Source organism: Sarcophilus harrisii, chromosome 2 (genome assembly GCF_902635505.1).
Source record: "Sarcophilus harrisii chromosome 2, mSarHar1.11, whole genome shotgun sequence".
NCBI lineage: Eukaryota > Metazoa > Chordata > Mammalia > Dasyuromorphia > Dasyuridae > Sarcophilus > Sarcophilus harrisii.
In genome coordinates, this window is record NC_045427.1 from 475,778,498 (window position 1) to 475,791,896 (window position 13,399).

The window sequence follows — 13,399 nt, forward strand, 5'->3', positions numbered from 1 at the left end:
CACATTCATAGACCTTAATTCAGAGGTCCTAGAGGGTCAAAGCATTGCAGTTAGGTGTCACACCATTCTACCTACCCCTTTCTGACCTCTGCTTAACAGCTGGTGGAAACTGGACTCTCTCCTACATCACCCCAACCCGCCCTGTAGGATTTTTCCTCCTGGCCTGGGAGACACTGGATTTTAGTACAATTCCTGCTCTGGTACCACATGGCTAGGTGATTGTCTAAGTCACAGGATAACAGAATGTTATGATTGAAAGGGACTTTTGAGACAGTCTAATCCCCTCTCCCTTTACAGATGAAGAAACTGAATCTTTAAAGACATTAAGAAATTTACTCAGTCACAAAGCTAGTGAATGGCAGCATTAGTTTCTTTCTCTGAATCTTACTTAGTTTTACAATCCATAAAGTGCTGCATTTGACCTAGACAATCTTTCAGTCCCTTCTGGCCCTGACATGCTATGTTCTAATATTCCCGAGGATCCAGGTCTGTAGTTCTGTGATTCTGTCTTTCCCTCTTCCCCTAAGGTTTAGTTAGCCTCGTTCTCTAACTAGCCCGGACAGGAGAGTCCCGTTAGGGGTTCATGCAGCAGATGAGATTAGCTTCTTATTGTCCTACATTGCCTGACCTCCAGCCTCTAGGAATTTATCTGCTGCTCCCAGGTCCCAGACACCCAGAACTGCCCCCACCTCCCTCTACCCCACAGTGGGGACCAGTTAGACCTCCAAAATTCTCGCTGTCACTTTGAAGGCTTTCCTTCTACAACTGCCCTTTCCACCAGAGGATTCAGACACAAATTGTACTTTAAATTCAATATCGGTCATTAATATTTCATGATTACAAAACGTTAAAGATAATGTCAGTGGAAGGAGCGTCTGGATGGGCAGAATGGATGACTCAGAAGTTACCGGCGGAGGGGAGTCAGAATACTAAGCGGCTCCACAGGCCTTTGAGGTAATCCAGTATGACAGGCGGCCCTGCTGGAGGGGAACTGCAACACTTACTGACTTGTTCGGAAATCTTAGCTGCTGTGTATAAATATTTCCCCTCTGATTCTTGTCACCTTGTGTTTGCCGAAAGAGAGAGAGCTCGGCTGGTTGAACTAGCACCCCCACCCCCTAACCCCCCAGTGTGTCCTGCTCTCCCCAGCGGTTCTCTCCACCCCCAAGCACGGCACACCCCGTTCCCGCCAGCACACTGAGAAACGGAGAACTCTCAGAACGTCAAGGCTTGAAGGAGCCTTAGAACACAGAATGTTAGAACAGTAGTCTGGAAGGAGCCTCAAATCACAGAACAGGGTATGTTTGAGTTCAAAGAGACCTCAGAACAGACTGTAGCAATTGGAGGGGATTTGAAAATACAAAATCTTTGGGCTGGAAAGGACCTCAAAGGTCAACTAAAACAGTATTTCCCCAATTTAATGGAGGAGAAAACCAAGGCTCAGAGAAATGAAATCTTGTATTTCCTCTCATTTGCAAATTGAGGCTGATATTTAGAGTGCAGAGGTTCTTAACTGGGGCTGGGGGGAAATCTATGGATAGATTTCAGAGGCTTCATGAACTCAAATGGGAAAAATATCTTGATAACTGTATTTCAGTATAACTGATTTCCTTTGTAAGTCTGTGTATTTTGTTTTATATGTTTGTTTTTCTTGCATTTTGTTTTGTTTTTTCTGAGAAGGGGTCGGTCCATGAATTTCACCAGACAGCCTGCTCTAATTCTTATGGGATAAATATGTAAAATGTATTATAAACCTTAAGGCACCGTATACACTATTATTATTTGTTGCCCAAGGTCAGAGTTGTCTGACATTGCCATCAGAGCAGGGACTAGAAATATCTTGGAACGCCTTATGGCTCTTACCTTTACCCTAGAATGCCCCCCTGTTACCATTCCTGAGGAGGCTTCTGTTCAATCAGAACTGGCATTGAGTCCCAGATCTGAGCCAGCCTCCAAGTGTAACCTTGGGCCAGATACTTCTTTCTTCCTTGGGCCTCAGTTTCCTCAGATATCTATATCTATATCTATATATCTATACACACATATATATTAATCCCTAAATTGCTTGCCTTCAGGGATCAAAGGAAGATGCAATGCATCTGCAGATAGAGGGGGCGGAGCTGGAGGGTTGTACTTTTTTTCTTTGATGAATTTAGTAATTCTATAAATGTAAGGGATTAATTTTACTAACACCAGTTTATCAGGCAGGTAATGTATACAGTTGTGATTTGCCCCTCTCATGGAATAAGAAATCTATGTTATACAGTAATTCAACCCTCCTGGATTTTGTGAATCTGGTTTTGGGATGCCCTAGAAAAGCAGGGCTCCCTTTGGTTATATACTTTATAAAAATCCATTGGAATCCAGTTCTCCTGGAAACTGGGATTTCTAAAAATGCTCTGGTTTGGGGAACAAGATCTGTGGAAGCTCTGATTTCACCATAAGAATTCTAGGCTCAATGCCCTGGGTCTGGAGGCATTTCACGAAATGCACATGAAAGATGGTGGCTCTAATTTACTGGACAATAGATTTGGAATTTTGAGAGACCTTAGAGCCATTGATTCCAACTCCACCAAGAGAACTAAAATGATTCACCCAACACACCACCACCACCTAGGTAATATCTGCTATAGGATTTGAATCCAGTCACACTAACTCCAGGTCTATTGTTATCTTCCAGTGAGGATGTCACAGTCATTCCCCAGGGGGAAGGGAGCTTTCCCAGAGAGAGACTGGGGCTCTGGTCAATGTGCTTCCAAAGGTCTGTTCCAATGGTCCTCCTCCTCCTCCTTGACTAATCCCATCCTTACAGACCCAGAACTGGATCACATGTTCCCTAAAGAGATCTCTTCCAGTCCTAGCATCAGCTCTATTCTAAGTTCTTTCTCTTTCAGTTCAATTTAGTTCATTTCAATTCAGAAGAAGCTAGATGTATTGTAGATAAAGTACTAGACCTAGAATCAGGAAGATCTGAGTTCACACGCAGCCTCAGACACTTACTAGCTTGTGTTTTCCTAAGTAACTCACTTGTTTACCTCAACTGTAAAATGGGCTTAATAATAGTACCTACCTCCCAGAGTCATTGTGAGGATCAAGTGAGAGAATATTTGTTAAGCATTTAGCCCAGTGGCTGGCACATAGCAGGTGACTAATCAATTCTAGTTTTCTTTTTAGTAATTTAATAGAAAGAGCATTAGACTGAGAATCAGAGGCCCTGGGCTTTTGTCCCAGATCTGGTCTTTCTTATATGATTTTGGGCGAGACACTTTCTTTGGAGCAATTTCTTACCTGTAAAATGAAGAGTTGAATTCAGAGCTATTTTGGTTCCTTCTCATTCTAAAATCCTAAAGGAGTGCATTAATAAGAGCAGAACAACAGACACTACAAAAGGCTACGTGGGAGCCAGGCTTAATGCCCTTCAGATCTTGTCTGTCTCTGTCTCTCTGTATGCCTCTGTCTCTCTGTATGCCTCTGTCTCTCTGTATGTTTGTCTTTGTTCTCTCTGTCTCTCTTTTTCTCTCTTTGTCTGTCAGTTCGTCTCTGTGTATGTATGTCTCTCTCTGTGTCTCTCGTCCCCTGTCTCTCTCTTTCTCCCTGTCTCTGGCTCTCTTTCTCCCTGCTTCTATCTCCCTCCTTCTCTCTGTCTCACTCTCTGTCTCTGTCTTTTTCTGTTTGCCTGTCTCTGTATGTGTGTATGTGTCTTTCTCTGTCTCTCTCCCCTTGTCTGTCTGTCTGTCTGTCTCTCTCTCTCTCTCTCTCTCTCTCTCTCTCTCTCTCTTCTCCTCCTCTCCCCATCTTTGTCTGTCTGTCTTTCTGTCTTTATCTCTCTGTCTCTGTCTCTCCCCTATCTCTCTCTCTCCCCTTGTCTCTCTCTCCCCATCTCTGTCTCTCTCTCTTCTTCTCCCTCCCCATCCTGTCTCTGTCTTTCTGTCTTTATCTCTCTGTCTCTGTCTCTCCCCTATCTCTCTCTGTCTGTCTTTTTTCGCCTGAGGCTTTAGCTGCCTCCTGGGGAGCAAAGAAGGGGGGGGGTTTCTCCTCTCTCTTCCCCAGCTTGGCGGCCACTTGCTCTGTTACTGCTTGTTCTTTTCCTTTCATGCCCCGGGAGGAGTGGATTCAAAGGCACTCATAGCAGCAGCCCAGAGGTTTGCTCTTCCTTTGTATTTCCTTTTAAACTGGAGTTGAAAGCAACAGAGGGAACTTCAGCAGAGGGACTTAACTGGGCCCAGGGCTGGGGCAGTGGGGCTGGACTTAGCTGGGGGAAGGGGCAGGAAACCTGGGCCTCCCCAGGGAGAAGTTTCTCCAGCTCCCTCTGAATGGAGGTCATCTTGGTCAGGGATCTTGATTCTCTTAATGGGGGCGTTGGAACCTTTGGCTTTAAGCCTTTCTTACTAAGTGGGGCTTTATAAGCTTTCTCCTCTAGGGTGACTACAGGGTCAGGAGCCTGGGCTCAGGAAACAAGGGACTGCGAAAAGAAGACAGATTCACTGCAGACTGCAAGTGGCAGTGGATCCAGTGGATGGCAGAAATAATAATAAAATAAAAAGATCGTAGAGAGTCAGAAGAGGTCTTGGAAATTATCCAGTCTAGCCCTCTGTCTTTGTTCTGTCATCTCAATCCTGTCTGACTCTTTTTGACCTCTGCTGAGGTTTTTTTTTTTTTTGGCAGAGATGCTGGAGTAATTCTCCGGTTCATTTGACAGATGAGGAAACTGAGGCAAACTAGGTTAAGTGACTTGTCCGGGGTTACACAGCTAATAAGTGTCTGAGGCTGGATTTGAACTCATAAAGATAACCCTTCCTGATTCCATGCCCAGAGTTCTACCCACCTTATTGCCCCAACCCTCCATTTTGCAGATGAGGAAACTGAGGCACAGAGAGATTAAATGACTTGCAGACAACCATCGACATACTGTAGAAAAGCCAGGATTTGAAATCAGGTCATCAAATATCAATTTCAGCTCCCTTTCCATTATGCTGTGATGCTATTATTTGCACAATCCTATATAAAAGTCACAACGTCTCTGGGACTCTATTTCCTTGTCTACAAAATGGGGATAATAATCCTTGCATTACCTACCTTATAGTGTTGTTTGTTAGGAGAAAATGCTTTGTAAGCCTTAACTCATGAGAGAAATATGAGCTATTTTTCAGATCAGCGACAGAACATCTATTAACCATGCAAAGGTTCTGGGCCCTTAGCCAGCGGGAGTGCCCCAGGAGCACAGTACATGGAGTCTCTGAGGTCCAAGCCCACTATCCTCTGGAAAGAGTCTCCTGATTCCGCTACAGTTCTTTGCAGCGTCTCATCATCAAACTCTGCATGTACATCTAGTATCTACTTCAGCTAAATATCATCCTCTCTTCTGCATTCTCTTCAGCTCAACCTTCTGCACTCTGACAATAACTGTCTGTTGCAGGTCTCTGACTCAGCTCAGGGTTAAGGACTCTGGTATGTCCTGAGAAAGTGGGACAGACAATTGAATCCCCATTTGTACTTGATTGAAGGAAAACTAGGGCTAAAGGGAAAGATGTCCTTCTCTTCCTGCCTACCTTCTTCTCTTTCCCCAGGTAGGAAATCTGGCCCAGTATTTCAGACAGGTCTGTTTAATTAGCAATTAGTAAACAATAAGAGGGCCCCATCTGACACTTGGGCTCATCAGATCTCAATGGGAGATGGATGGTTGGTTTGGGAAGAGGGAAGGCAAGTCTCTAGTGGTTCTGGAGAGAATCTTGAGGAAATCTGTGGACCAGGGCCATTGTAAAAGAGTTTGGGGAGGGAATTCTCAAGTAATGGAAATAGTAAGTAATAGCAGACAGAAGAAAGGGAGTGTGGGGAGAGGAGTTGGCAGGGACCAGATGCAAAGGAGGGGTGGTGTGGGAGGCACCTAGCCATTGTTGTCATTAAGAAACCAAAAGAAGGCCTCTGCTACCAAAAGAGAGACTGGAGTGGGGTTGGAGGTATCCAAGGGGACTGGATCTGTAGGTGGTCTGCAGGGCTATAAGCTTCATGGTTTTTTCCAGGACCAGAAGGCAGAGCCTCCCTCCCTCCCTGTCCTATTCCCATCCCTGCCCCACTCACCAGCCTCCATGGCCAGCACAGTGATGTTGTGCCAGCCTGCTGTCTCCCGGTCCAATCCCTTGCCTGTCACAATGGCACCAGTGTCAGCATCGATGTTGAAGATCTGCTCCAAATCTGAGTCACGGTCGATGGCGTACCTAGGGACCCAGGAAGAGCAGAACTGAGTGGCTCTGAGCCCTAGGAGACTCCCCTCACGGAAATGAGAAGAAGATCTGAAGGAAGTGGGGCAGGGGAAGCTCAGCCTCACTGTCTCCCTCCTTTCCTGCCATCTCAACCCATTTGAAAGGCATAGTATTGTAGTGGATAGAGTTCTGGACTTTGAATTTGGAAGGCGTGCATTAAATTCTTAGTCACAAACTCTCTGAGCCTCACTTTCCCTGTCTGTAAAATGAAGGGGTTGGATTTGATGGCCTCAGAGGTCCCTTCCAGCTCTAAATCTATAATCCTATCATCTGTGCGTCATACTATTCTCAGCAAGCCCTCCCAGCTCTCATCTAGCTTACTTCATCTAAAATCACGAGTCCCAACATGATTGAGGTCTGTGAACAATAGTTTGTTGCCAAGAAGCAGCAGGATGTAGGATCTAACTTAAGAAAAGTTAGAATTACCAGCAACCTGGGATAAAATTCCAGTTCCATCATGTGGTTCTAAGGTTCTAAAATCTGATTCTATCATTTACTTGTGGTATGAACCTTGAATAAGTCACTTAAACTCACAGAGCCTTAGTTTTCTCAGAAAAGGATTAATTCTCAATCTCCTTAGATGGATCTCCATCCAGACCCACTAACTGTGAGTATCTTCAAGTGCTCTATTCTGATTTCTCTTCACTTCTTCTATATTTCTCTTGGTGATCTCATCAACTCCCAAGGATTCAATTAGCATCTCTATGCCAGTGATTCTCAGATTTACTTTCTAGGCCTCACTTCTCTTCTGATCTTTCTGATCTTCTGGTCCCTGCCAACTCCTCTCCCCACACTCCCTTTCTATTGCCTGCTATTACTTACTACTTCCATTACCTTGAGAATTCCTTCCCCAAACTCTCTTAGAATGACCCTGACCCACAAATTTCCCCAAGGTTCTCTCCAGATCTTGCATCTTCAGCTGTCTATTGGACATTTCAAACTTGATGTTCTAAAGGTATCGAACTCATCATGTTCAAAACTGAATTCATTAGCTCAGTTCTTGTGGATTCTACCTTATGTAACATTTCATATATGTCCCCTTCTCTACTCTGATCCTGTCACCATCCTGGTTCAGGCCCTCCTCACCTCATGCTTCTTTTGGTTGGCTTTCATTCCTGAACTGCCTCCCTACTCTAGTCCATCCTTCATTCAACTAGCATAGTGATCTTTCCTTTTTCTTTTTTTTTAAAATAAATTTTTATTGCCAGAACCCATGCCAGGGTAATTTTTTTGCAACATTATCCCTTGCACTCACTTCTGTTTCGATTTTTACTCTCTCTCCCTCCACCCCCTCCCCTACATGGCAAGCAGTCCTATATATGTTAAATATGTCACAGTATATCCTAGATACAACATATGTGTGCAGAACCAAACAGTTCTCTTGTTGCACAGGGAGAATTGGATTCAGAAGGTAGAAATAACCCAGGAAGAAAAACAAAAATACAAACAGTTTTACATTCATTTCCCAGTGTTCTTTCTTTGGGTGTAGCTGCTTCTGTCCATTATTGATCAATTGAAACTGAGTTAGGTCTCTTTGTCAAAGAAATCCCACTTCCATCAGAATACATCTTCATACAATATCGTTGTTGAAGTATAAAATGATCTCCTGGTTCTGCTCATTTCACTTAGCACATAGTGATCTTTCTAAAGTGAAGATCTGACTATGTCATCCCCCAATTCACTCCAATACTCCCTATTCAGGATCAAATATAAGATCTTTTGTTTATATTTTAAAGCTTTTCAAAGTCTGCTCCCCTGATTTCCCCCCACCTCTCCAATATTCTTACATTTTACTCCTCCCACATAGTCTACCATCCTGTAGCTCTGTTCTCTTTGCTGTTCCTCACACCGAGGCACTAGGCAGGACACTGGATGGGACACTGGGCCTACAGTCAAGAAAATCTGACATTTATTAGTTGTGTGATGCTGAATGTCACTTAATCTCTTTCTCTCTTAGTTTCCTCAACTGTATAATAAGGGTAATAATAGCACTCATTAGAGTAAGGCTGTTATGAGGATCAAATGAGATAATATTTGTAAATCATTAAGCACAGTGACTGGTACATAGTAGATGCTTAATAAATAGCATTACTCTTTTCCTCTTCTTCCCTTCCCTCTCATAAGATGAAATTAGTCCCACCTTCTGCAAGAAGTCTTTCCCAGTCTACCTTAATCTTAGTGTTTTCCCTCTGAGATTATGTGCAATTTAGTGTGTGTGTGTGTGTGTGTGTGTGTGTAATGCACACCTTATCTGAACATAATTGTTTGCCTATGGTTTCTCTCTCCTGATGTGTGATCCTTGAGGGCAGGAACTATTTTTGCCTTTTTTGTTCCCCCCCCCCCACATAGTACCAACACATATTAGTGCTTAATAAACATCTATTGTTGTCATATCAGTATTTCACTCATTTTGGAATTATGCTAAGAAAATAACTAAAACCTTACTCTTAGGAATATATCCTGAGAACATCAAAGTTATCCCATGTACACCAATATATTTATAATAGGACTTTTTGTAGTTAATGTCCATTGATTGGGGAATGATTAAACAAATCACAAGATATGAATGTAATAGAATAAATCTGTATCATACAAAGGATGGATAAGAAGAATTTAAGAAAAGCACAAGCAGACTAAGTTGAACTCATACAAAGCAAGAATGCAATATAATCAAATAACTACAACAAAGTCAATGGAAAGAATATTAACCAAAATCAAAATTTAATGGTGGGATAGTAGTATCAAGAATCCCAATATGAGGAGGCTCCAGAACTGGATTTGTAATAAAACTGATGATTAAATTTCTACTCTTTTGTTTAAAAAAAACCCCAAATCTTACTGGTGGGAACTAGCCTGACAAAGAGATGGGAAAATGAGCTTCCCTCTGTTTTTTTGTAGAGGTGCATATATTTCTGCATATATTGTCAGACTCAGTTGATGGGGTGGTTGGTTTTGCTGAACTGCTTTTTTCCTCTTTCTTTTTTATTCTTTGTAACAAGAGGTGACAGGGGAGATCAGACAGGGCTACATTTAGAAATAGAGATGATATAAAAACAAAAGATGTCACTAAAGTTTTTTAAAAATTATAATTGTATGAACAATCTCACAGGATTGCTGTGGGGAAATCCTGTTGTAAGCCTTAAGGCACTTAGAAATGTGAGCTACATGAGCATGGCCTAAAATAATCATATTTCTCTTGCATTTGAAGGTTCACAAAATACTCACAGCAACTCCTGAAAGATTGTTAGGGAAGTATTAGTATATCTCACATTATAGAGGAGGACACTGAGGCTCAGAGAAGTTATTCAATTATGCAATTTTCTTTAAGTGAAGTAGCTTATTAGTGTGTGAGGTGTGATTTGACATCAGATCTCTCTTGGCACCAAATTCAAAGCACTGACTACCATACCACACTACCTGACTATTATTAACTGGTTAAATCTAGCAAATCACCAAATTATAAAAATAAGGAACTAAAAGGAAACTTGGAATCCAGAATGGTAATTCTGGAAGATTCATAACCAAGTATTTGAGAAGCTAGAGCAGGGAGGACACCTAAAAAGTAGCACATCATCCCTGGAAAGGACCTCAAAGATCATCTGGTATAACTCCTTTTTACAGAATAGATTAGTGCTCAGAAAGAAGAAGAGACAAACCCAAATCTTTCCCCATCTGACCACCTAATCTCAGGAGGAAAAAAAAAACATTTTGATAAGGAAGAAAATGAACATCAAGATTTCAAATGCCTTCAACCATTTTCCATTTCCTCTTTATCCCTGGTGATCCTACATATTCTTCAACACTCAGTTACCATCCTCAGATTAATGACTGGAAGTAGTTTGCCTCCTCCCTTTCATCAGAAAATTTGTTTGGTCCTCTCATATTTTAATTTATATTCAATTCAATTCATCAATATATATTTAAGTGTCTACTATGTGCAATGATGCATTGTGCCAGATTCTAGGGATAGAGATTTTTTTAGACATAATACCTGATCTCAAGGAGTTTACAGCATCACATAATTTGCATAATGAAACACAGAGTGTAATGGAAACTACAGACAAAGGGGACCTAAGAAAATGTGAGAAGGGAAAAATACTTTTAATGGGACAGGCTCAGGGGGAGGAAAGAGAAGATCATCAGGGTCAGAGTTAAGCCTGGAAGAGAAAGCTTCTAAAAAGCTAAGAGGTGGAAAGTTCACACTCCAGCTAGGGGAAAAGTTTGTGAATGAATAGAGGCAAGAGATGGGATATTCATTTTGATTCACAAGAATGGCTTCTTGTTCTATATGGCTAGAAAAGACTCATGTAAAGTGCTAAAGACAGGTTGCAGACATATTGTGGGGAGCTTTAAATGCTAAGCTCAGTCTATCTTTTCTCCTATGAGCAATAAGGAGTCATGGAAAGATTTTAATCAGGAGATTGAAATGATCAGATATGGGACCTTTCCATCTTTGATGTCCTTGAGAAATATTTTTAGCAGTGGAACTATTTCTTAGCATAATTTTAAAATTAGTGAAATAGGGAAATAAAATGTGTTTTAGGAAGATGATTTTGGCAGCTGCCTGAAAGATGGATGGGGCTCAGAGGTTGAGGGGCACCTGAAAGCAGATCAGTTTTAAGAGGATATTATAATAGCCCCAGGGAAAAGTGATGAAGGTGTCAACAAGTATAGGGGTACTGTGAGGGGGAGAAAAAGGTATAGATTTGAGAGACACTGTGGAGATAGAATCAATAGGGCATGACAACTGACTAGATGCAAGGGCTGGAGAGGGAAGAGTCAAAGATGATTCTGAGGTATTGAGCTGGGTGACTGACTGGGAAAATGGTGATGGTATCAATTTAAATAGTTAAGTTAGGCAGAGAAGAAGGTTTATCAGGGATGATGATGCATTCTGGGCATGTAGAATTTGAAATGCCAGTGGAACATGCAAATAGAGTCTCTTCAATAAAGTAAATGGCATAATATATATCTGTTGAAATAATGGAACCAACTCCTCCTTAAAAACAGGACTTACAGAGAAGTTTGGATTTGTGAGTTGGTTGATCTTAGCATTAATTAATCAACATGCATTTGTCAAGTGCTTGCTATGTCAGGCACTGTAAGTGCCTGAGGGGATATAAATACAACAGTGAAACAGTCCCTGCCCTCAAGAAACATGTATTCTATTGAAGGAAGAGACAAGATATGCATATATAGATAGATACAAAATAGTTACAAGTAGAATTGTGGTTAGAGCCCAGCTAGAGAGGTTAGAGAGGGAGACTAGGAAGTCTCAGAGGGAGGTTAAGAAAAAAGTGGGGGCAGCCCTATCTAAAAGGTGGCAGGAAACAGGGCTGAGTATGAGAAGTTGTAAAAAGGGCCGTTTGATGGATCACACTGGATGTAAACAAGAGTAAGATATGTTATCGCTCCACCAACACTTCATGTTAGTCTCCTGTCTCTTTGTCTTAGCAAGACTGCTAACAACTATTCCATAAAACTCTTCCTCCCCAATTATTACTTAACTACTTATGACTTTGAGCAAGACACTTATTTCACTTTTCTGGGATGGGTTTTCTCTGCAAAATGAAGCAGTTGGCCTGGGTTCCTTCCAGCTCTAAAGCTGGGATCACCCTTCCTTTCCCGGTGGTCTCCCACACCTACTTCTAGCTTCTTCAGTATCCACACTTCTAAAACTATTAGAGAAACGGTTGGAAATGTCCTTTTCCCAGGAGGGCTCCACATTGTTGAAAGGTCTTAAAGGATTTAAAAATATGGGGACTTAAGGCTCCCCTAGTTTCACAAAGGTGGAAACGGGTGCGGCTAAACGGCAACGCGTCCTAACTAGCCTGGGCTCACGCAGTAAGGTGACTGAGGGGTACGGTACCCAATGTGAGCCAGGCCCTAGGCCTCCAGTTCATCATCTCCCATCTCTCTCCAGCTCCACTCCCTCCCGTTTTCTCCTCTCCCTTCGTTTCCTGTTTCCCTTTCTCCTTCTTCCTCTCTTCTTGCCATAGCATAGCAGCACTGGAGGATTGGGGGCCAGGGGCCATCTAGCAGACGGGCACTCGGCCGGCTCCTCTCCCAAGGCTGCATCTCTCGGCCCTTCCCGCTCGGCAGCCTGGCCAGCGCCAGGATTTGTTCGTCTGAAGCTTTTCAATTGCCGCGTGAAAAAAGCCCTTTGTTCCGGCCCCTTCCCGGCTCCCGCCTGTCTTTGTGCGGCGGGGGCGGCGCGGGCCCGTGTCTAACACATGTCTCGGGCGGCCCGAACAAGGCGGAGGCTGCGCTCCCGCCAACGTCTTCCAAGAGCTGATAAAGCCAGGCCCTGAGCGTGGGGAGCCCCCCCCACCGTCCCCCCCCCCCCCTCCGCAGCTCGCGGCCCAGACAAAGGGCGTGCGCCACGGGCCCAACAAGCAGTTTATTGTGTGGGTCCGGACAAAGAAGGCCCGGAGGGGGGGCGGGAGGAGTGGCGGCGCGGAAGAGCGGGGAGTGGGGAGCCTAGAGCCAGAGCGGAGAGCCAGCAGCCCCTGTCCAGCCGCTTCCACCTACCCCACCAGGTTTGGGGGCTGAAGTCTCTGCCCGACCTCCAGGGAGACCAGCTGCATCAAAGAGGAGCTCAGCCAGTTATTATTTGAGACTGGGCCCCAGCCCAATCAGCCCGGTCTGTGACAACCCACGTCCAGCCAAGCTGCTTAATTAGCACCATCCGACAGCCATGCAAAAGACGCTTCATTGAGCCTGCACAGAGGCGGCCCGAACGCAGAGCTACTGACTGCAGAATCAGGAGTCCAAGCTTCTCTTTCCAACTTGACCATTAACTGGCTGTGACTTTGGGGGCAAGTCCCTATCCCACTCTGGACCTCAGTTCTCTCCTCTGCAAATGAAGAGGGTCAAAGAGATGTTTGCCAGGATAGCAATGGGTTATGCTTTCCCTGTATCTTGTCCCTGGCGAGATCTTGGAACATGAACTGGGTCTTTTCCCACAGGGAGGTTACACTACATTGTCTAGTAAGGGAGGGAGAACAGGGATACTATTATAAGAGCAAGCAGGATGTGATAACTGCAAGACACAAACTGAATGATGGGAGATCAAATGAAGAAGAAATCACATTCTAGCCAGATCTCCCAGAGCCAATCTTCTGGGAAGGAAAAAGGAG

General features: G+C 43.6%; 1 protein-coding gene across 3 annotated transcripts in view; it reads right to left on the minus strand.

The window, feature by feature from the left end:
- The window catches only part of CDH22 (cadherin 22), a 100,037-nt gene that overhangs the window by 22,545 nt on the left and 64,093 nt on the right, over positions 1 to 13,399 (minus strand). For all 3 annotated transcript variants that reach the window (XM_031954591.1, XM_031954593.1, XM_031954592.1), the window contains one exon: positions 6,079 to 6,215. In XM_031954591.1, coding sequence (XP_031810451.1) covers positions 6,079 to 6,215 — 137 coding nt within the window. The remainder of the gene's footprint in view (positions 1 to 6,078; positions 6,216 to 13,399) is intronic.